General features: G+C 51.8%; 2 gene segments (V, D, J or C); both read left to right on the top strand.

Annotated features, from left to right (window-relative positions):
- Positions 1-2,606: 2,606 nt before the first annotated feature.
- Positions 2,607-3,772, top strand: LOC122462682. The segment is given in 2 exon segments: positions 2,607-2,731; positions 2,973-3,772. Coding segments are annotated over 2 exon segments (420 nt in total).
- Positions 3,773-9,771: 5,999 nt separating this feature from the next.
- LOC102934221 lies at positions 9,772-19,162 on the top strand. The segment is given in 3 exon segments: positions 9,772-9,895; positions 9,989-10,296; positions 19,097-19,162. Coding segments are annotated over 3 exon segments (420 nt in total).
- Positions 19,163-20,853: the final 1,691 nt, after the last annotated feature.

Genomic DNA, 20,853 nt, shown 5'->3' on the forward strand with positions numbered 1-20,853 from the left:
TGCTGCTCCTATCTGCAAGCACCAACCTGACAGATCCCATTGGCCGGGAATGGGGAGCTGTGGCCAATGGGAGCTGGGGGGTGGTGCTTACAGAGAGGGGCAGTGCACAGAGCCATGTGCTGCCTGACCCTCCCCAGGGGCCGGAGGGGTGCCTTGGCCCTTTCCAGGAGTGGCGCCGTGCACAGGTAGGCAGGGAGCCTGCCTTAGTGGCAGCCACACTGTGCCACCGACCGTGAGCCTCTGGAGGTAAATGTTGCCTGGCGGGAGGCCGCACCCCAACCCCCAGCCCTGAGCCCCCTCCTGGAACCAGCAACCCATGCGCCAGGTGTGGGCAAACTATGGCCCGGGGGCCACATCCGGCCCTTCAGACATTTTAATCCGGCCCTTGAGCTCCTGCCGGGGAGCGGGGTCTGGGCTTGCCCTCTCCACATGTGCCATGGCTTCACGTGGCTCCTGGAAGCAGCAGCATGTTCCCGCTCCGGCTCCTATGCATAGGGGCAGCCAGGGGGTTCCACAGGCTGCCCCTGCCCCAACTGTCACCTCTGCAGCTCCCATTGGCTGGCAACCAGGGGAGTGTGTAGAAGCCGGAGTGGAGACATGCCACTGCTTCTGCGAGCTGCTTGAGGTAAGCGCCACCTGGAGTTTGCACCCCTGATCCCCCTCCTGCCCTCCAAACCCCTCAGTCACACCCTCATGCACCCCAGAGCCTGAACCCCCCAGCCAGAGCCCTCACCCCTCCACCTGCACCCCAACACCCTGCCCCAGCCCGGAGCCCGCTCCCGAACCCTGAACTCCTCATTTCTGGCCCCACCCCAGAGCCCGGCACCTCCAGCCAGACCCCTCACCCCCTCTTGCACCCCAACCCCCAATTTTGTGAGCATTCATGGCCTGTCATACATTTTCCATACCCAGACGTGGCCCTCAGGCCAAAAATTTTGCCCAGCCCTGCCAGACCCCCTCATACACCCTGAACCCCCTCCTGCACCCCAAACCCCAGCCCTGACCCCCTCCCAGAGCCAGCACCATGTACCCCCTCCTGTACCCCAACCCCCTGCCCCACCCCAGAGCCAACTCCTGCAGCCAAACTCCCTCCCACAGCTTGCACCCCTCACCCCCTCCTGCACCCCAACCCCCTGCCCCACCCCAGAGCCAACTCCTGCAGCCAAACTCCCTCCCACAGCTTGCACCCCTCACCCCCTCCTGCAACCCAACCCCCTGCCCCAGGCTTAGCCCAGAGCCCCCTCCCACACTGTGAACCCTTCAGCCCCAGCCAGGAGCCCGCACCCCCTGTAGAACCCCAGCCCCCTACCCCAGCCTTGTGAAAGTGAGTGGGGGTGGGGGGAAGCGAGTGAAGGGGTGGGGGATGGAGTGAGTGGGGTGGGACTTTGGGGAAGGGGTCAGGTAGATCCTGGGTTGCCCTTAAATTCAAAAAGTGATCCTGGGTGTAAAAGGTTGGAGACCCCTGTCCAAAAGGATCTCTCAAATCTAGGTGACTGGGCAATAAAATGGCAGATGAAATTCAGTGTTGATAAATGCGAAGTAACGCACATTGGAAAGCAAAATCCCAACTATGCATAGCAAACGATTGGTGGTTTGAAGAGCCAATGTCCTTACTAATCTTCTGCAAGACCCTTTATTCTTTACTCCCACCACCGGGCCCAGTGAAATCAATGGGGTTACACACACGGGGAATAAAGCCCGCAGGATTTGATTATTTCATGCCCGCATACGGATCTGCACGGGAATATTTCGCTAGTCTTATTGCTCACCGGGGTGTGTCATTCAATCAGAATTTCTGACTCTCTGTAGGAATCATCCTCATTAGCTCTGGCTCTATGATAACTCCCCTCCCTGTTTTGGAAACACCTGCACGGAAATTTCAAGCCATCGCTGCAGAATTGTCGGGACTCAGTTGCATGCAGACAGGGCGGCCTCCAGCGAACACGGGACTAACCAGCCGGTGGTTCTGGGTGTGTTTGTTTCTTTCTCTGACTTTCATGGGCTTCCCATCAGTCTGTAGCAGTGCTGGAGTATTTACAGCGCACTGCCCACAACAACGCATCGTGACTCAAGTTACCCAGCTCAGAAACCAGTCACATTTCCCATGGTAAGGAGAATCCACGTGGTGTGTGGCTGGAAATGTTCCCGTGCGGTCCTGAAAATACCCCCGGTCATTGCCATGCTCTTAGGAGCAGGACCAGGCGAAGAGACACTCCTCTGTTTTAGGCCCTCTCATGGCCACATCACATGGCATCTGGGGACCTCCTGATCTTTCACGAGTTTGTCCTCACAACAGCGCTGTGGGGCAGGAAAGGGCCGGAGTGTCCGAGGTGAGGGTGGGGGCCTGAAACACAAGGGGACACGTCACGCTTGCCCAGGGTAACCCAGGGAGTCTGTGGAGGAAAAGGGGGATGGATCCCCATGCCCCTAACTCCAGCCTGGATCCCTAACCACTGACGTCTGACTGCGCCTCCCTGAATCCCCAAACCGAGGTTTTCAGAGGCCGCTCTTAGGGAGCTCGTCCGTCTTATAAGGAGGGGGATATGCAAATAGGAGTGACAGGTTCCTGTTTAAATCTGTCCCCCTCTAGGCCCAGGCTGCAGCCAGAGGGACAATCCACAGCCCCTGGGTCTCTGCGGTTACCGGCCAAAAGTCTGAAAACTTTCCCCAACAACAACGCGGAAAATGACACTTTGGCTCCATTTGGTTTTCTTTGCAGTGGCTCTGGAAGGTAATTTATCCCCCATTAATACACAGGAGGGGTCGGGTGTCTGGGACTATTGCGGCTGATATCGATGTGGGGTGGGACACTTCTTTCTTCTCTCGTCTCCCACCGACTGATGTACAAAGTGCCCAGTGTGGCTGGTTCTCCCACTGTTCCCTGTTCACTTTCCATTGAACCCGGGGCTAATGACTGGTTTCATGTGGTGACTGAGCTTTAATTCCAATCTGCCATTTCCCTTCTCCCCCAGGGGCCCGCTCGCAGGTGGTTCTGACCCAGTTGGGGCCAGTCCTGAAGAAGCCCGGAGAGTCCCATAAACTGCAATGTGCCACCAGCGGGTTCACTCTTAGCAGCTCCTGGATGGGCTGGATCAGACAGGAGCCGGGACAGGGCCTGGAGTGGCTGGTGCGGTATTACAGTGAGGGAAGCAAGTACTACGCCTCCTCCGTCCAGGGCCGGCTCACAGCCTCCAAGGACAGCACCAGCTTCTCCCTGCAAATGACCGGCCTGAAAGCGGAGGACCCCGCCGTGTATTACTGCGCCAGACACACAGCGAGGGGAAGCGAGTCTGAGCTCAGCCAAAAACCTCCCCCTGCAGTAACAGCGCGACGTGTCCGCTGCTGAGGGCGCGAACCAGCCCCCGACTGCCCGGGACAGGCGATGGGAGCAGCCCGGAGAAAGTCTCCCAGGCTAGAAATACTTGCAGACTGGTGCAGTTTCAGAATCGGTTCCACTCACTCCCCCTGGAACTCCTCTGAGCATCAGACAGGGTGCTGGAAAGATTTATTCTCGCTCCCTTTTTCTTCTATTCCAGACACACAAACAAAACACTGATGCACACAGAAAAATACACAAACACACATACAGGCAATCACTGCTCCACAAGAACACAAACAGAGACAGCATGCAAACACACATACAAACACATAAATATACACAATCACTCAAAAAACAAATACACATCTAAACACAAAAAGCAAGCTCAGACACAAACAAACCCTTCCTTACACAAACATACACACCTAAACACACAATCAGATTAGTATTTTAACACACAGAAAACTCACACAAACACATAAACACAAACACACAAAGAGACACATCCATACAATTCCTGTATGCATGGAATATAAAGAGAATGGACCAAATTCTCCTCCCAGCAACATTGCTTTAAATATGAAGTCACTTCTCTGGGGTAAATATCATTATTCTCAATTTGTGCTGAGTGACAGACACCAGAGTTTTACCCAGCACTGAGTGAAAAATGAACTCAGTGTAGAGAGATGGTCCACTGCCTTTGCGTACACTTTAATTCCCTCACAGATTTGCAGCTGGCTGCAGAAGCTGCCCCGTTGTAGTCATGCACTGGACTCATGGGAACTGGGTTCTGTTCTCACCTCTACCAGGGAATTACTAGGCGACCTTGGGCATGCCACTTTACCCCCGCCTCCCCAGTCACACGATAATGTCTGGTCATTTTAAGGTGAAGATAAATGCAACTGTTTCTTAATGAGTCACAGCTGAAAATGCCAAAGACAGGATGAACTGCTGAGAAATAGGACAAACACAACCCCAAACTGGTGTTTATTTTTTTATAAGATATACCAAAGCAGCCACAAAAGTAAATTCCTGGTTCACCACAGCGGCTAACAAGAAAACATAAAGGCAGTTTCCTCAGGCATTCCAGCTCTTATATCACCACCAAAAACACTAGGTTCAGAGATGAGTGGTTTTTTACAACCAGTCTCATCAAATAATAGGTTCTTCTCATCCCAAAGGACCAGCCACACACCCAGGTCAATACACAACTTTGATCTTACTAAGGGATTGGCATCGGCGTGATTTTGGGGTATCTAAAATATAAAGGGTTTATTAAGAAAGAAAGAAAGAAAGAAAGAAAGAAAGAAAGAAAGAAAGAAAGATGAGAGCTACAATTGGTTAAAGGAATCAATTACAGATTATAATTATAATTAATCAATTATAAAGTTTGAAATACAGACCTACAGTCATAGCTATAACTCATAATACAAAGGTAATACAAACATATAAACAAGATCATCACACCTGCCAAATTATAACATTTTTGCAGATACCTTACATGGCATATCTGGCTGCGACTGGTATCCCAGCGGGGGATAGGTATGGTCACTCCACTAGGGTGAACTGTAAAGAAAGGGGCAGACAATCCCCATAAAACAGGTGGATATTCCAATACTGATAACTTCACATACAAAAATGATACCTGTATATGGATAGCCTAATTATCATCAGCAAATCATAACCTTTTCATAGACACCTCACTCAACAACCTTGATACAATATTAGCTGCAAATATATAACAGTAGTTGCAACAACGATCCAAATGGTCCTATTCTAATCAGAGAATGTCACAATAAGTGTTCAGGTCAGGGTGTGAATTTATCATTAGGGTGAGGACTAGGTTTGGGAGTCAGGGAAGGGGATACAGAAGATGTGAATTTGACCGACATAAATTCAGCTAGGAATCTCAGACGCAATCATGCTCGGAGCCCTGCTGTGAGAAGGTCACCCCTTTCCTTGTGTTGGGCAGGCAGGGGGTGGTGGAGTCCGGAGGGGTTGTGAGCGACTACTGTGTGGGGACTTGACTCCCACTTGTCCTGTATTTTATTACGCCCCTGGTGTCTATGGTTATGAACTAGTACACGGTCACCAGGCATGAGGAGAGCCCCACTGGACTTGCGACCCTAAGTCCTTTTCCTCCTTTGCTCTTTGTCTTTAGTTGTATTGAGAGCAACTTCACAGGCTGTCTTCAGCCTGTCATGGTGACCTTTGACCCAGTCATCCAAACTGTTCATCGCATCCTTAGAAAAGACTTCTTGATGCTTCTCTGGTAACGCCATTAAGTTAGCCATCTGTGCAGGCATCAGCCCCTGGCGTGCTGCTTGAACTGAAACTGGCAGTCTCTCACCACGTCTTTCTCGAGGAAAGGGAGCTCGTCCTCCCTTCTCCCTCTTTCTCACCCGCAGCTCATTTCCATTCTCCTCAAATGTTACCTTCACCCGAGGAACCACTCCCGCAGGACAATGTACCTCTGCAGTTCCGTTTTGAGGAGGCAACTCCACAGCCTTCAAACTTGAGTTCAGAAGACTCACTGGTCCTCTTCCTTTGATGGCATTAGTCAGATATTGGCTGGCTGGAGCCCATTCGGTAGGTTTACCCCATATGTAGGCTCTACAAGAGCTCCATATCTATTGGTATTTCCTGGGACCCAGCAGTGTTCATCAAGGATGCTCCCTCTCCAAGGAGGAACAACACTCTCCTGTTTTCTGTCCACTTTAACATTTCCAATCTGCCCCGCAGGGCCCAGTCAATGGTTTTGTCTCTCTGCTCGAGCCAGTACTCGACTCAGCACAGCATTCTTCTCGGGGTGCCCATGGCAATTTATCCTCCTGGTTCCTTCTACCGGCAACAGTAACTCCTTCAGCTCACTAATGATGTTCATCCCTAGAATCCCTGGGACTCCTTCTCCCATATGGCTCCCTTCAGAGGCTTTGTCTTTCAGGATGAAGATGCATTTCCTTGGCAGAGTCTGACCCATGTAGTCTATGTCTGCTTTAAGGCATCCCACCACTGGGATTGCCAGTCCATTAACTACTGTTAGACATAGAAACTGTGTGCTGTGCATGGTCAGCTCCTTGTCTGTCAAATTATTTTGAAAATGCGACTCAGTCATGGTGGTGACTTCTGAGCCAGTATCTAACAAACATCTGGTTTCCACTCCTGCTATACATACTTCAGCAGTTAGACAGTCTCCAAATGCTCACTTACGGAAGTCACTAGATATGCTGGCACTGCCCGTGTCCCTTTCAACACTGTATGCAGAGTGATTTTCCACCAAGGACAGGCCGAGGAATCCTTCTGCCGCTGCTTGGCCTTCTACTGTAGATGGACCACTCGCTCCTGGTGCCCCATTGGTTTCCAGTGCCTGGGACTCTCTTCTTCTTCTCAGTGGACATTCTCGGCTAGTATGCCCTGGCCTTTCACAAGTGTAACAAATGTACCTTCCCTGCTCATCCTGCAGTGGGTTTCTTCAGGATCCTGGTGTCCTTGGATACTTTGGCATTTTAGTGGAGGTTTTTCCTTTCATTACTTCAGTCATCACTTTCAGCTGTTGGACTGCCAGTTTTTGGACAGCTTCACTTAATCTTTCCAGTGTTAACTGTGTTTGGGGCAGGATCTTTCCCCCAGCACTTGCATTCACTTGGCCCCCACTTCGTGGACAGGACTTCAGCTTGGCCATGTCTGCCACAGGAACTTCCTCTTCTTCCGACTACATAATGGCAGCCAGCCTGAGTTAATGGAACTTCTGACTGGACTCTTCCTTAAACCTCCTTTTAATTTCACGGTGGAAGGAATCATCCTGGAGCCCCAGCACCAACTGCTGTTTCAGAAACATATCTGGATCTGGAAATCGTCGAGGGTCTCGCCCCTCCAATTTGCTCATTCTCTCCTGGATCTCATTTGCATATGGACAGACAGTTTCACCAGGCTCCTGCTTGCTCTCAAATAACTGCTTTCGTCTGGTTCCAATAGGTACCTTTGTGACAGATTAAGTTACCAATCTGCCTGAGGCGTCAGGTGATCAGTCTGAGGCCACAGTACCGTTAGGGGAGGAGATGACTGAGGACACCCAGTGACTGAGTTTAAAGCTTTATTTATAAAATAAAGTAAAATAACAGCGGAGAGTGCTGGGGATTCCCCACGTCAATCAGAGGACAGAGGGAAGCGTTAATGCCCCAGCCCGAATCCACTTTCATACTCACACATGCACTACCCGAGGCTGGCCAAGCCCGGGTGTAACATACGAAGAAGCCGGGGGAGAGGTGGATGGGAATTCTGTCCTGTACTCAGGTTGTCAAGGGTCCGCTGTTGATCTCCGACTTACTTCAGCTCTCGGGAAGGTTTTAAGTCCTGGGTTCTTCTGGGGGCGTTTCGTCCAGGGACCTTTGTCCCCTTTGCTCTTTGTATCAGTCCAAACCGGCCTTCCGAGGCTTCCTTGGCTTCCCCAAAACACATCGGCTTCAGGGTTGTTATGTTCCCATTCGCTGACCTTTGCCTTCTCACTAGTTTTCTCAATCCCCTGCAGTCCTGTTCAGTTTACTGCTCTGTTCTCACAGCTGGTTGGGGTTGGAATCCAGGCCCCCGTCTTTCTTGGCATCAGAGAGTCTGCTTGGGTGCATTGGCCTTGAGTGGCTGGAGTCAGCTTCCTTTCTTCGCACCTAGCTGGATCATCGAGTTAATACATTCCTTTCTCCCTTCCTCCCCCTTTGGCCTCTCACTACCTGCAAAGGAATCTTGCACTCCACACTCACGCCTTCAACCCCTCCCAAAATCCTTTCCTATGAATATGCCTATATAGGAGGCAGTGATATAGAAGGCTGGTGCTTACCCAGGAGACCTCATGGGGGGCAATTTTATCGTGCCTGGGACATTCCCATGAGGCTATTTTATTGTGACTGTGACACCTTGCCTCCCTACTCTTCCAGGAGGAGTTCAAATACCTTTTCCACATCTTTCTTGTCTGCCATTGCCATGAGCTTAACTGTGGCCTTGGCCCTGGCCCTTAGGTGCTCCTCTATGAAGTCCATATGATTCTCTTCAGGTACTCTGAGCACACACAGAGTTGCCTTCACAGACTTGACTCACTCCTCTACTGTAATGTCTCCTGGTCTTGTTGGGAAGCCACCAAACTCTGTGACTTTCTGCTCCCGTAGGACATAAATAGTAGGGGGTTTCTTAGCTTCTGCTGCCTGATGGTCTATTACTAACTTAGCCAGTGATACGGCTTCTCTCTGTTCTGTTCTAGCTTGTTGTAATGCCTCAGCTTGGTCTGATCATCTGTGCACAAGTTCAGCAAAGTGGGCCCATAGTTCTTCAGTTCCAGCCATTCTTGACCAGGGTTCTTGACCAGGCCTGGACAATGCTGTCAGAACTCAACCAGGAAACCAATGGGGTGGACCCTGTGGATAGGATCCTGTTCGTGATGCCAATTATGTAAGCGGGGGAATGGTCCAGCTACTGTGGGGAACTTTCCTGGCTTATAGACTACTCCGGTGAAATGGGCTAGCGAAAGGATTTGAGTCCTCACCCCAACTACCTTTACCCCCTTAGCTCGGCCCCACGCTGACGGACCCAGGCAATTCCAGCTCACACAGAGGATGGGATCCCCTCTTGCCGAGTTTACAGAGTGTAAATGGGAAGTGGAGTGGGAATGGAAATATGAACAGGAATATAAATCTCAACCATGCATAATAATCTTCCTTCACTGTAGCCTGAATCCTCCTCGAGTCTCCCCTAAAGAAAAACACCCAGAGACCCCGCCCTTGGCACACTAATGTCAGGGAGTCTTCACGGCAAAACTTAACTCTGTCCTCAGACTCCCCCCTCCCCCAGCAGTTTCTCCCATCTGCACCCACAGGCGGGCCCCAGACCTGGTCAAAGCATGAGCCAGGCTTGCTCAGATCACGTTCCCAGTGTCATGGATCATTTCAGTGTAGCCGGTCACTGCCGGAAAGGAAGGGAAAGGGGCTTCCCTCCCAAATTCCTCCCAGGGCCATGGGAAATCTTCCCTCTCCAGGGGGGGCCCAGCCCAATGTATCCCAGAGACAAGACTTCGCCCCTCCCCCCCACCGGACACTGGCCCCCCTGACCGGACGTTGCATGGCGCTTATGCTTGTGGATCCGGGCTCCAGAGCTGAGTCCCCCTAATTCCCAATATCAGGTGAAAAAAGCCAGACCCTCAGTTCCCATGCGAGGAAATACAGTCCCTGCAGGGAGCTGTTCATTCCTCCCAGGGTCCGAAAGTGTCAGGAGGACCCCAGCGCCCTGTGCCCGGCGCTGCACAGACACCCAGGACGGGACACTCTGACTCCTGCACCTGGAGCCCGAGGGCGAGTCAGTCTGATCACTGGCAGCAGGAGTGTGTGTCTCTTATAAAGCGGGGCATGCAAATGAGGGAGACAGTTTCCTCTTTAAATCTCTGCCTCCCTCTGCCCAGGCTGCACCCGGAGACACAATCCGCAGCCCCCTGGGTCAGTGCAGTCACCAGCCAGTCCCCTGACAACTTTCCCCTCCAGCACCTGGAGAAAATGGGATTTTTGCTCCTTGTCATTGTCGCTCTAGCAGCTTTGGAAGGTATTTTCCTCCTCTGAAGACCTGGCAGAGTTCGAAGAATATTGTGTTCTCGCTGTTTTTATACCGATATTAATGGCCTGTCTTTATTCCCAGGTGTCCGGTCCCAGACGCTGGTGGAGTCCGGAGGGGATGTGAAAAAGCCCGGAGACTCTCTCCGCCTCTCCTGCAAAGCCTCCGGGTTAGACTTGAGCAGCTACTACATGAGCTGGGTCCGCCAGGCTCCCGGGAAGGGACTGGAATGGATCGCTGCTGTATACACCGGTGGGAGTCCTGTATACTACCTCGATTCAGTGAAAGGGCGATTCACCATCTCCAGGGATGACTCCAAGAGTGAGCTGTATCTGCAAATGACCGGCCTGAAGCCCGAGGACACTGCCCGCTATTACTGTGCGAGAGACACAGTGACACGAAACCGGTTTGTGATCATACAAAAACCCAGGCTGCGGAATCGCCCTTCTCCCGGCAGCCGCGCGGGGGCAGCAGCGACACCCCCCGCTTCGGGCTCGGGCAGGAGACCCGGCACCCGGGGGAACGGAACACAAACCTCCCGCCAGTTTTAACCCTTCCGTTCCAGGGCAATGTGTCTCCCCTTCCTGCCCAGAGCCCCGCTGCGCCTGAGGTACAGAGACCTCCCGCTTCATCTGTGAACTCCAATCCGGAGTGAGTCGTGTTCTGAGTCGCTCTCCCCTCGCAGACCTGGCACGTTGGCTCTGCCTGGGCCCGTCTCGGTGTCAGACTCACAGGACAGCGTCTGTCAGTGTAAATGGCCCAAGGGGGTTGCGGTTTGAATCAGACCCAAGTGATGGAGCGAATTGCCCCTGGGGACAAATTCCCCCCCGCCCCCAGTGTAAAGTCACCGCAACCGCATTCACTAGACACGAGTTACTCCTGATTTACACCAGGGAGGCTCTGGCCCTTTCAGAAAACTGGCATTAATGCAGCAGAAGGTGATTAGTGCATTATAACAGATGTGGAGCCCCTCACCATGGCGTCTCCGCCCTTCACTTGCGGTTATTGCCTTTGTCCCCACAACGCCGCCGGGAGGCCGGGGAACGATCACAGCCCCTGGTTCGGGGCGGGGGACTGAGGCAGAGAGAGATGGAGGCCAGGTGTGGAAATGGGCCATTCAGGGTCCAGGCGGGGCTGGGGGGCAGAGATCACCCGGCGCCGGAATAAACCCCGCTCCGCTGCGCCGGGGGATGTGGCGCCACCGGGACTCTCCAAAGCGGCTCCTGGGTTATTTTCACCAACTGCCCTGTGGAAATCCCAGCCCGCACCCTCCGCTGGTGTCAGTGGGTGGAGCTGAAACATCCCAACCCACAATAAAGTACCACCATGTCACAGAGTCACCATGGAGATAAAAGACCCCACCCCTCAGCCCCCGATGGCATCACTCAGCCCAGCCCAGCCCTGGCCCGCAGGGCATTGGGGACAGTCACGTGGCTAAGGGCTGTGGACAGGAACACGGTGGGATTTAATGGGGTCGCTCAAGGGGAGGCGGCTCTGAGGGAGAAGTTGAGGCCCGTTTATGAAGATATGGGTAAGGGTCGGTCCTCGGGCCGGTTTTGTTCAATAACTTCATAAATGATCTGGAGGATGGTGTGGATTGCACCCTCAGCAAGTTTGCAGATGACACTAAACTGGGAGGAGAGGTCAATATGCTGGAGGGTAGGGATAGGATACAGAGGGACCTAGACAAATTGGAGGATTGGGTCAAAAGAAATCTGATAAGGTTCAACAAGGACAAGTGCAGAGTCCTGCACTTAGGACAGAAGAATCCCATGAACCGCTACAGACTAGGGACAGAATGGCTCGGCAGTAGTTCTGCAGAAAAGGACCTAGGGGTGACAGTGGATGAGAAGCTGGATATGGGTCAACAGTGTGCCCTTGTTGCCAAGAAGACCAATGGCATTTTGGGATGTATAAGTAGGGGCATTGCCAGCAGATCAAGGGACGTGTTTGTTCCCCTCTATTCGACATTGGTGAGGCCTCATCTGGAGTACTGTGTCCAGTTTTGGGCCCCACACGACAAGAAGGATGTGGAAAAATTGGAAAGAGTCCAGCGGAGGGCAACAAAAATGATTAGGGGACTGGAACACATGACTTATGAGGAGAGGCTGAGGGAAGTGGGATTGTTTAGTCTGCAGAAGAGAAGAATGAGGGGGGATTTGATAGCTGCTTTCAACTACCTGAAAGGGGGTTCCAAAGAGGATGGATCGAGACTGTTCTCAGTGGTAGCAGGTGACAGAACAAGAAGTAATGGTCTCAAATTGCAGGGGGGGAGGTTTAGGTTGGATATTAGGAAAAACTTTTTCACTAGGAGGGTGGTGAAACACTGGAATGCATTATCTAGGGAGGTGGTGGAATCTCCTTCCTTAGATATTTTTAAGGTCAGGCTTGACAAAGCCCTGGCTGGGATGATTTAGTTGGGGATTGGTCCTGCTTTGAGCAGGGGCTTGGACTAGATGACCTCCTGAGGCCCCCTCCAACCCTGATATACTACGATTCTATGATTCTATATTGAACAAAACCGGCCCGAGGACCGACCCTTGGGGCACTCCACTTGACACCAGCTGCCAACTAGACATGGAGCCATTGATCACTACCCGTTGAGCCCGACAATCTAGCCAACTTTCTATCCACCTTATGGTCCATTCATCCAGCCCATACTTCTTTAACTTGTTGGCAAGAATACTGTGGGAGACCATGTCAAAAGCTTTGCTAAAGTCAACGAACAACACGTCCACCGCTTTTCCCTCATCCACAAAGCCAGTTATCTCGTCATAGAAGGCAATTAGATTAGTCAGGCATGACTTGCCTTTGGTGAATCCATGCTGACTGTTCCTGATCACTTTCCTCTCCTCTAAGTGCTTCAGAATTGATTCCTTGAGGACCTGCTCCATGATTTTTCCAGGGATTGAGGTGAGGCTGACTGGCCTGTAGTTCCCAGGATCCTCCTTCTTCCCTTTTTTAAAGATGGGCACTACTTTAGCCTTTTTCCAGTCGTCCGGGACTTCCCCCGATTATCATGAGTTTTCAAAGATAATGGCCTATGGCTCTGCAATCACTTCCGCCAACTCCTTTAGCATTCTCAGATGCAGCACATCTGGCCCCATGGACTTGTGCTCGTCCAGCTTTTCTAAATAGTCCTGAACGACTTCTTTCTCCACAGAGGGCTGGTCACCTCCTCCCCATGCTGTGCTGCCCAGTGCAGTAGTCTGGGAGCTGACCCGGAGACACAATCCGCAGTCCCCTGGGTCTGTGCAGTGACCAGCCAGTCCCCTGAGAACTTTCCCCTCCAGCACCAGGGAAAATGCGGTTTTTGCTGCTTGTAATTTTTGCTGTAGCGGCTTTGGAAGGTATTTTCCTCTTCTGAAGAACTGTCACTGAGAAAAATATTATGTTATCACTGTTTTTTATATCGATATTTACAACCTGTCCGTATTCTCATGTGCCCGGTCACAGGTGCTGGTGGAGTCGGGAGGGGATGTGAAAAAGCCTGGAGACTCTCTCGCCTCTCCTGCAAAGCTTCCCGGTTCACCTTCAGCAACTACAGGATGGATTGGGTCCGACAGGCTCCAGGGAAGGGACTTGAATTGGTCGCTGCTATGAACTCCGGTGGGGGCAGTACATATTACCCTGATTCAGTGAAAGGCCGATTCACCATCTACAGGGATGATTCCAAGAGTGAGCTGTATCTGCAGCTGACCGGCCTGAAGCCCGAGGACACCGCCTGGTATCACTGTGTGAGAGACACAGTGAGGGAAGCCGGTCTGAGCTCAGACAAAAGCCTCTCCCTGCAGTAACTGGAGAAGCAGTTTGATGTTGGGGGTGCCCAAGGCCTCTAAGCCCTGGTCTACACTAGGACTTTAGGTCAAATTTAGCAGCATTAAATCGATGTAAACCTGCACCCATCCACACGATGAAGCCCTTTATTTCGACTTAAAGGGCTCTTAAAATCGATTTCCTTACTCCACCCCTGACAAGTGGATTAGCGCTTAAATCGGCCTTGCCGGGTTGAATTTGGGGTACTGTGGAGACAATGATCACTGTGTGCTCCATTGTGACCTCTCTGGACAGCACTCTCAACTCAGATGCACTGGCCAGGTAGACAGGAAAAGAACTGCGAACTCTTGAATCTCATTTCCTGTTTGGCCAGCGTGGCAAGCTGCAGGTGACCATGCAGAGCTCATCAGCAGAGGTGACCATGATGGAGTCCCAGAATCGCAAAAGAGCTCCAGCATGGACTGAACGGGAGGTACGCGATCTGATCGCTGTATGGGGAGAGGAATCCGTGCTATCAGAACTCCGTTCCAGTTTTCAAAATGCCAAAACCTTTGTCAAAATCTCCCAAGGCATGAAGGACAGAGGCCATAACAGGGACCCAAAGCGGTGCCACGTGAAACTTAAGGAGCTGAGGCAAGCCTACCAGAAAACCAGAGAGGTGAACGGCCGCTCCGGGTCAGAGCCCCAAACATGCCGCTTCTATGATGAGCTGCATGCCATTTTAGAGGGTTCAGCCACCACTACCCCAGCCGTGTTGTTTGACTCCTTCAATGGAGATGGAGGCAACATAGAAGCAGGTTTTGGGGACGAAGAAGATGATGATGATGATGATGAGGTTGTAGATAGCTCACAGCAAGCAAGCGGAGAAACCTGTTTTCCTGACAGCCAGGAACTGTTTCTCACCCTGGACCTGGAGCCAGTACCCCCCAAACCCACCCAAGGCTGCCTCCTGGACCCGGCAGGCAGAGAAGGGACCTCCGGTGAGTGTACCATTTAAAATACTATACATGGTTTAAAAGCAAGCATGTGAAAGGATTAATTTGCCCTGGCATTTGCGGCTTTCCTGGATGTACTCCCAAAGCCTTTGCAAAAGGTTTCTGGGGAGGGCAGCCTTATTGCGTCCTTCATGGTAGGACACTTTACCACTCCAGGCCAGTAACACGTACCCAGGAATCATTGTACAACAAAGCATTGCAGTGTATGTTTGCTGGTGTTCAAACAACATCCGTTCTTTATCTCTCTGTGTTATCCTCAGGAGAGTGAGATATCATTCATGGTCACCTGGTTGAAACAGGGTGCTTTTCTTCAGGGGACACTCAGAGGAGCCCGTTCCTGCTGGGCTGTTTGCCTGCGGCTGAACAGAAATGTTCCCTGCTGTAAGCCACGGGGAAGGGGGAGGGTTGAGGGGGTAGCCACGCCGTGGGGGGAGGCAAAATGCGACCTTGTAACGAAAGCACATGTGCTATGTATGTAATGTTAACAGCAAGGTTTACCCTGAAAGACTGTAGCCACTGTTTTATAAAATGTGTCTTTTTAAATACCGCTGTCCCTTTTTTTTTTCTCCACCAGCTGCATGTGTTTCAATGATCACAGGATCTTCTCCTTCCCAGAGGCTAGTGAAGATTAGAAAGAAAAAAAAACACACTCGTGATGAAATGTTCTCTGAGCTCATGCTGTCCTCCCACACTGACAGAGCACAGACGAATGCGTGGAGGCAAATAATGTCAGAGTGCAGGAAAGCACAAAATGACCGGGAGGAGAGGTGGCGGGCTGAAGAGAGTAAGTGATGGGCTGAAGACAGGGCTGAAGCTCAAATGTGGTGGCAGCGTGATGAGAGGAGGCAGGATTCAATGCTGAGGCTGCTGAAGGACCAAACCAGTATGCTCCAGTGTATGGTTGAGCTGCAGCAAAGGCAGCTGGAGCACAGACTGCCACTACAGCCCCTGTGTAACCAATCGCCCTCCTCCCCAAGTTCCATAGCCTCCACACCCAGACTCCTAAGAACGCGGTGGGGGGGCCACTGGCCAACCAGCCACTCTGCCACAGAGGATTGCCCCAAAAAAAGAAGGCTGGCATTCAATAAATTTTAAAGTTGTAAACTTTTAAAGTGCTGTGTGGCATTTTCCTTCCCTCCTCCACCACCCCTCCGGGGCTACCTTGGTAGTCATCCCCCTATTTGTGTGATGAATTAATAAAGAATGCATGAATGTGAAGCAACAATGACTTTATTGCCTCTGCAAGCAATGATTAAAGGGAGGAGGGGAGGGTGGTTAGCTTGCAGGGAAGTAGAGTGAACCAAGGGGCGGGGGGTTTCATCAAGGAGATACAAAGAGAACTTTCACACCGTAGCCTGGCCAGTCATGAAACTGGTTTTCAAAGCTTCTCTGATGCGTACCGCACCCTCCTGTGCTCTTCTAACTGCCCTGGTGTCTGGCTGCGCGTCACCAGCAGCCAGACGATTTGCCTCAACCTCCCACCCCGCCATAAACGTCTCCCCCTTACTCTCACAGATATTGTGGAGCACACAGCAAGCAGTAATAACAGTGGGAATATTGGTTTCGCTGAGGTCTAAGCAAGTCAGTAAACTGCGCCAGCGCCTTTAAACGTCCAAATGCACATTCTACCACCATTCTGCACTTGCTCAGCCTGTAGTTGAACAGCTCCTGACCACTGTCCAGGCTGCCTGTGTACGGCTTCATGAGCCATGGCATTAAGGGGTAGGCTGGGTCCCCAAGGATAACTATAGGTATTTCAACATCCCCAACAGTTATTTTCTGGTCTGGGAATAAAGTCCCTTCTTGCAGCTTTTGAAACAGACCAGAGTTCCTGAAGATGCGAGCGTCATGTACCTTTCCCGGCCATCCCACGTTGATGTTGGTGAAACGTCCCTTGTGATTCACCAGAGCTTGCAGCACTATTGAAAAGTACCCCTCGCGGTTTATGTACTCGGCGGCTTGGTGCTCCGGTGCCAAGATAGGGATATGGGTTCCGTCTACGGCCCCGCCACAGTTAGGGAATCCCATTGCAGCAAAGCCATCCACTATGACCTGCACATTTCCCAGGGTCACTACCCTTGATATCAGCAGATCTTTGATTGCGTGGGCTACTTGCATCACAGCAGCCCCCACAGTAGATTTGCCCACTCCAAATTGATTCCCAGCTGACCGGTAGCTGTCTGGCATTGCAAGCTTCCACAGGGCTATCGCCACTCGCTTCTCAACTGTGAGGGCTGCTCTCATCTTAGTATTCATGCGCTTCAGGACAGGGGAAAGCAAGTCACAAAGTTCCATGAAAGTGCCCTTATGCATGCAAAAGTTTCGCAGCCACTGGGAATCGTCCCAGACCTGCAACACTATGCGGTCCCACCAGTTTGTGCTTGTTTCCCGAGCCCATAATCGGCGTTCCACAGCATGAACCTGCCCCATTAGCACCATGATGCATGCATTGGCAGGGCCCATGCTTTCAGAGAAATCTGTGTCCATGTCCTGATCACTCACGCGACCGCGCTGACGTCGCCTACTCGCCCGGTATCGCTCTGCCAGGTTCTGGTGCTGCATATACTGCTGGATAATGCGTGTGGTGATTAATGTGCTCCTAATTGACAAAGTGAGCTGAGCGGCCTCCATGCTTGCCTTGGTATGGCGTCCGCACAGAAAAAAGGCACGGATCGATTGTCTGCTGTTGCTCTGACGGAAGGAGGGGCGACTGACTACACGGCTTACAGGGTTGGCTTCAGGGAGCTAAAATCAACAAAGGGGGTGGCTTTACATCAAGGAGTATTTCAGGCAGGACTTCACGGAGGGTTCCAATAAGAAATGGTGCACCTAAGTTATTGTTCTTATTGGAACAAGGAGGTTAGTCTGGCCTCTGATTGATACATGGCTAGATTTACCTCGTTGCACCTTCTCTGTGAGTGAGTGACTACAGTGTGACCTAGAGGAATGAGTCCCCTAGACGGGGGAGGGGGCAGAAAGCAAATGAGTACAAAACAAATTTCTTTTTTCTATTTCTTGTTTCGATCCACTCCATCTATCTTTTACATCTTTGGCTGGCAGCAGACGATGCAGAAGGACTGCATGCCATCCACATCTCAGGGCTGCTCAGCAGAAGATGGTACAATACGACAGCTAGCCATCCTCATCTCTTGCCTGCCTGGCAGAAGATGGAACAATACGACTGCTAGCAATCCATATCGCCTGCCTGCTCACCATAAGATGGCTCAATAGGACTGACTGCAGGACTAAAGAGAATGACTTGATCAAGTCACTCCAAATTTAGTCCCTGTGCCCATGTCTGCCCAGGCGCTCCTGATCGACCTCACACAGGCGACCAGGAGCACCTCGGACATGACGAGGACGGCTACCAGTCCTATTGCACCGTCTGCTGCCACAAGGCAAGGGGCTGCTGCTGCTGTGTAGCAATGCAGTACCACGTCTGCCAGCACCCAGGAGACATAGGGTGATGGTTACCTGAGCGGGCTCCACGCTTGCCGTGGTATGGCGTCTGCACAGGTAACTCAGGAAAAAAGGCGCGAAACGATTGTCTGCCCTTGCTTTCACGGAGGGAGGGAGGGAACGGGGGCCTGATGATATGTACCCAGAACCACCCGCAACAATGTTTTAGCCCCATCAGCCATTGGAATCTCAACCCAGAATTCCAATGGGCAGCGGAGACTGCAGGAACTGTGGGATAGCTACCCACAGTGCAACGCTCTGGAAGTCAACACTTACCTCGGTACTGTAGAAGCACTCCGCCGAGTTAATGCACTTAATGCACTTAGAGCATTTTCTGTGGGGGCACACACACTCGAATATATAAAACCGATTTGTAAAAACCGACTTCTATAAATTCGACCTAATTTCGTAGTGTAGACATACCCTAAGTGAAAATGAGATCAGTTCTGGGAAAGGGACTAGCAACAACCAACCCTTTGTATTATTATTATTCCTCATTTTTGATTTTACGCAAGGTGAAGGAATTTATACAAGTTCCCACAAAGGTCAGGATATTCTTATTTGGGTCCCTTCCTCTTTCTTTCCTCTCCAGGGAAGAAATTCTGAGCCGGCACACAACCTCCCCGGGAGTCACTGATTCATAGACATAAAGGTCGGAATATTCAGGGCTGGGGGCCCTGCTCCACCAATGTTTGGAGCTGTTCTCTCCCCCTGCCCTGCCTGGAGTGGCCCCCGGCCCCCGCGCACCTCACCTGGGCCCCGGAGCAGCGCCTCCATCCCAGCCCTGGAGCGTCCCTGCCTGACTGAAAGCGGCGCAACTCCCCCTCGCCGGCCGGCACTGCCTAAGGCTACAGCACAAGAGCAATGCCAGGGGGAGTGGGCGCACACATGCTTCACAGCCCTCCCCTCCCTTCCCCCTGCACCCACCCGGAGGAGGAGCTGAGGGGGCTTCCGGTGGGAGATATCTGGAGTGGACCTCACTCACCTGAGCAGCTACTGGGTCTTCCGTGAGTGTTTGACCCTGTGACCCTGTGATATCCTCTGTTCTCCACTTGGTTAATTCAATCTAGGTATTTTAAGGCCCTCATCAAGGCTGCATTTAGGATTCATCAGTGAATCTCAAAGTAGAGAAATATAATTCCCATTGTACAATTTGGGAACAGTTTAAGTAAGCTGGGAACCCAAGTCCAACTTTCGATAGTGACTTATATTTCAGAGCCTAAATTCCTGAGACAGTGATGAGGATTTAGGTTCCCAAATCATTTAGTTACCCCAAACCCAACTCCCTTAGACTCCTGTGCCAATTCTAGACATCTAATCTGTGTTGCCGAAAGACATCACAGCCTCACTACCTCAGTGCCCCAGTAACACTGCAGGGGTCATTCTCAGCTCACTCCCAGTAGGAATTCACCCAGGCAACGCATTGGGGACTACAGTTTATTTCCCTCTTATAAAAAGTAAACCACGCAAATTCCCTCGCTCAGCTTCCTCTTTAAAGCCAGCCCTTCCCCTCACCCTGCAGGTCTGGGGTGGAGAATCCACAGCCCCCAGAGTCTGTGCAGTGCCAGGCAGAACCCCAAGCTCAGGAACATGCCAGTCTGGCTACATTTCCGTCTGATTTCCTCCAGTACATTGTTTTCCCGAAGACACCAGGGAGCCTCCAGGCTTTGTATCAATCTCACTAGGAGCCAGGTCTGCAGGAATCTCACTGTGTCTTTATTTGCAGGTGCCCGGTCCCAGGTCCAGCTGGCAGAGTCCAGAGGAGGTGTGCAAAAGCCCGGAGACTCTCTCCGCCTTTCCTGCAAACCCACCGTGTTCACCCTCAGCAGCAACTGGATGCGCTGGGTCAGACAGGCCCCTGGGAAGGGACGGGAGTCTGCTGTATCTGCAAATGACCGGTCTGAAGCCCGAGGACACCGCCCAATATCAATGTGCTGGACACAGTGCGGGGAAGCCGGTCTGAGCTCAGACAAAAACCTGCCCTCGCTGGCTGAGGACAAACTCTCCGCTGGGGGCGCTGCAGTTCTACCGCTGGCCGCGGGGAGACAGTGCGCGTGATACCTCCTGAGTGGCCTTTCCGTGACTCTCCCCCACTCAAACGCACACACTGACTGACCGCACTATTAGAAGAGGCCAGCCCGCAACTTTCCCTGTTCATCTGACATGCTCTGTGCCCCTCACTCCACTGCTCCCCGCCTTTCCTCACCCTTCCACCTCCCAATATCCCAGGCTGACAGACCCAACGGTAAAGTGGATGAAAACATGTCATTTAAACCCCTGTCTTATAGCCAGGCTGAGGGTTTCCAACCTTCCCTTCAGATATGGGCACTTCATTCCTATTATAATCCCACGGAAGCTTTGGAAAACCTCAGCCTCTGGGATTCAGGCTTGTGAGCTAACCCCCTAATTCCTAGAACCCCCGCCCACAAAATTACATCTTAAATAACTACCCCCACCCCTCAAGAAAACATACACCAAAGGCAAAGAAAGAGAGAGAGCAGACTGCAAGGAGATAAATGAAGCTGACCTTGAGAGTTTCGCTTCCAGTGATCATTCCAGACAGAAGAAGGGAACAGACAGTGACACCCTTATGTTCACGCTGGCACATTACACTCTGAATAACCCTTCTGGTGGCAAGTATCGGAGGGGTAGCACCTCATTAGTCTGTATCCACAAAGCCAACAAGAAGACCGGTCAGGGTGGCACCTTAAAGACTAA

This window comes from Chelonia mydas, chromosome 13 (assembly GCF_015237465.2).
Source record: "Chelonia mydas isolate rCheMyd1 chromosome 13, rCheMyd1.pri.v2, whole genome shotgun sequence".
Classification (NCBI taxonomy): Eukaryota; Metazoa; Chordata; order Testudines; family Cheloniidae; genus Chelonia; species Chelonia mydas.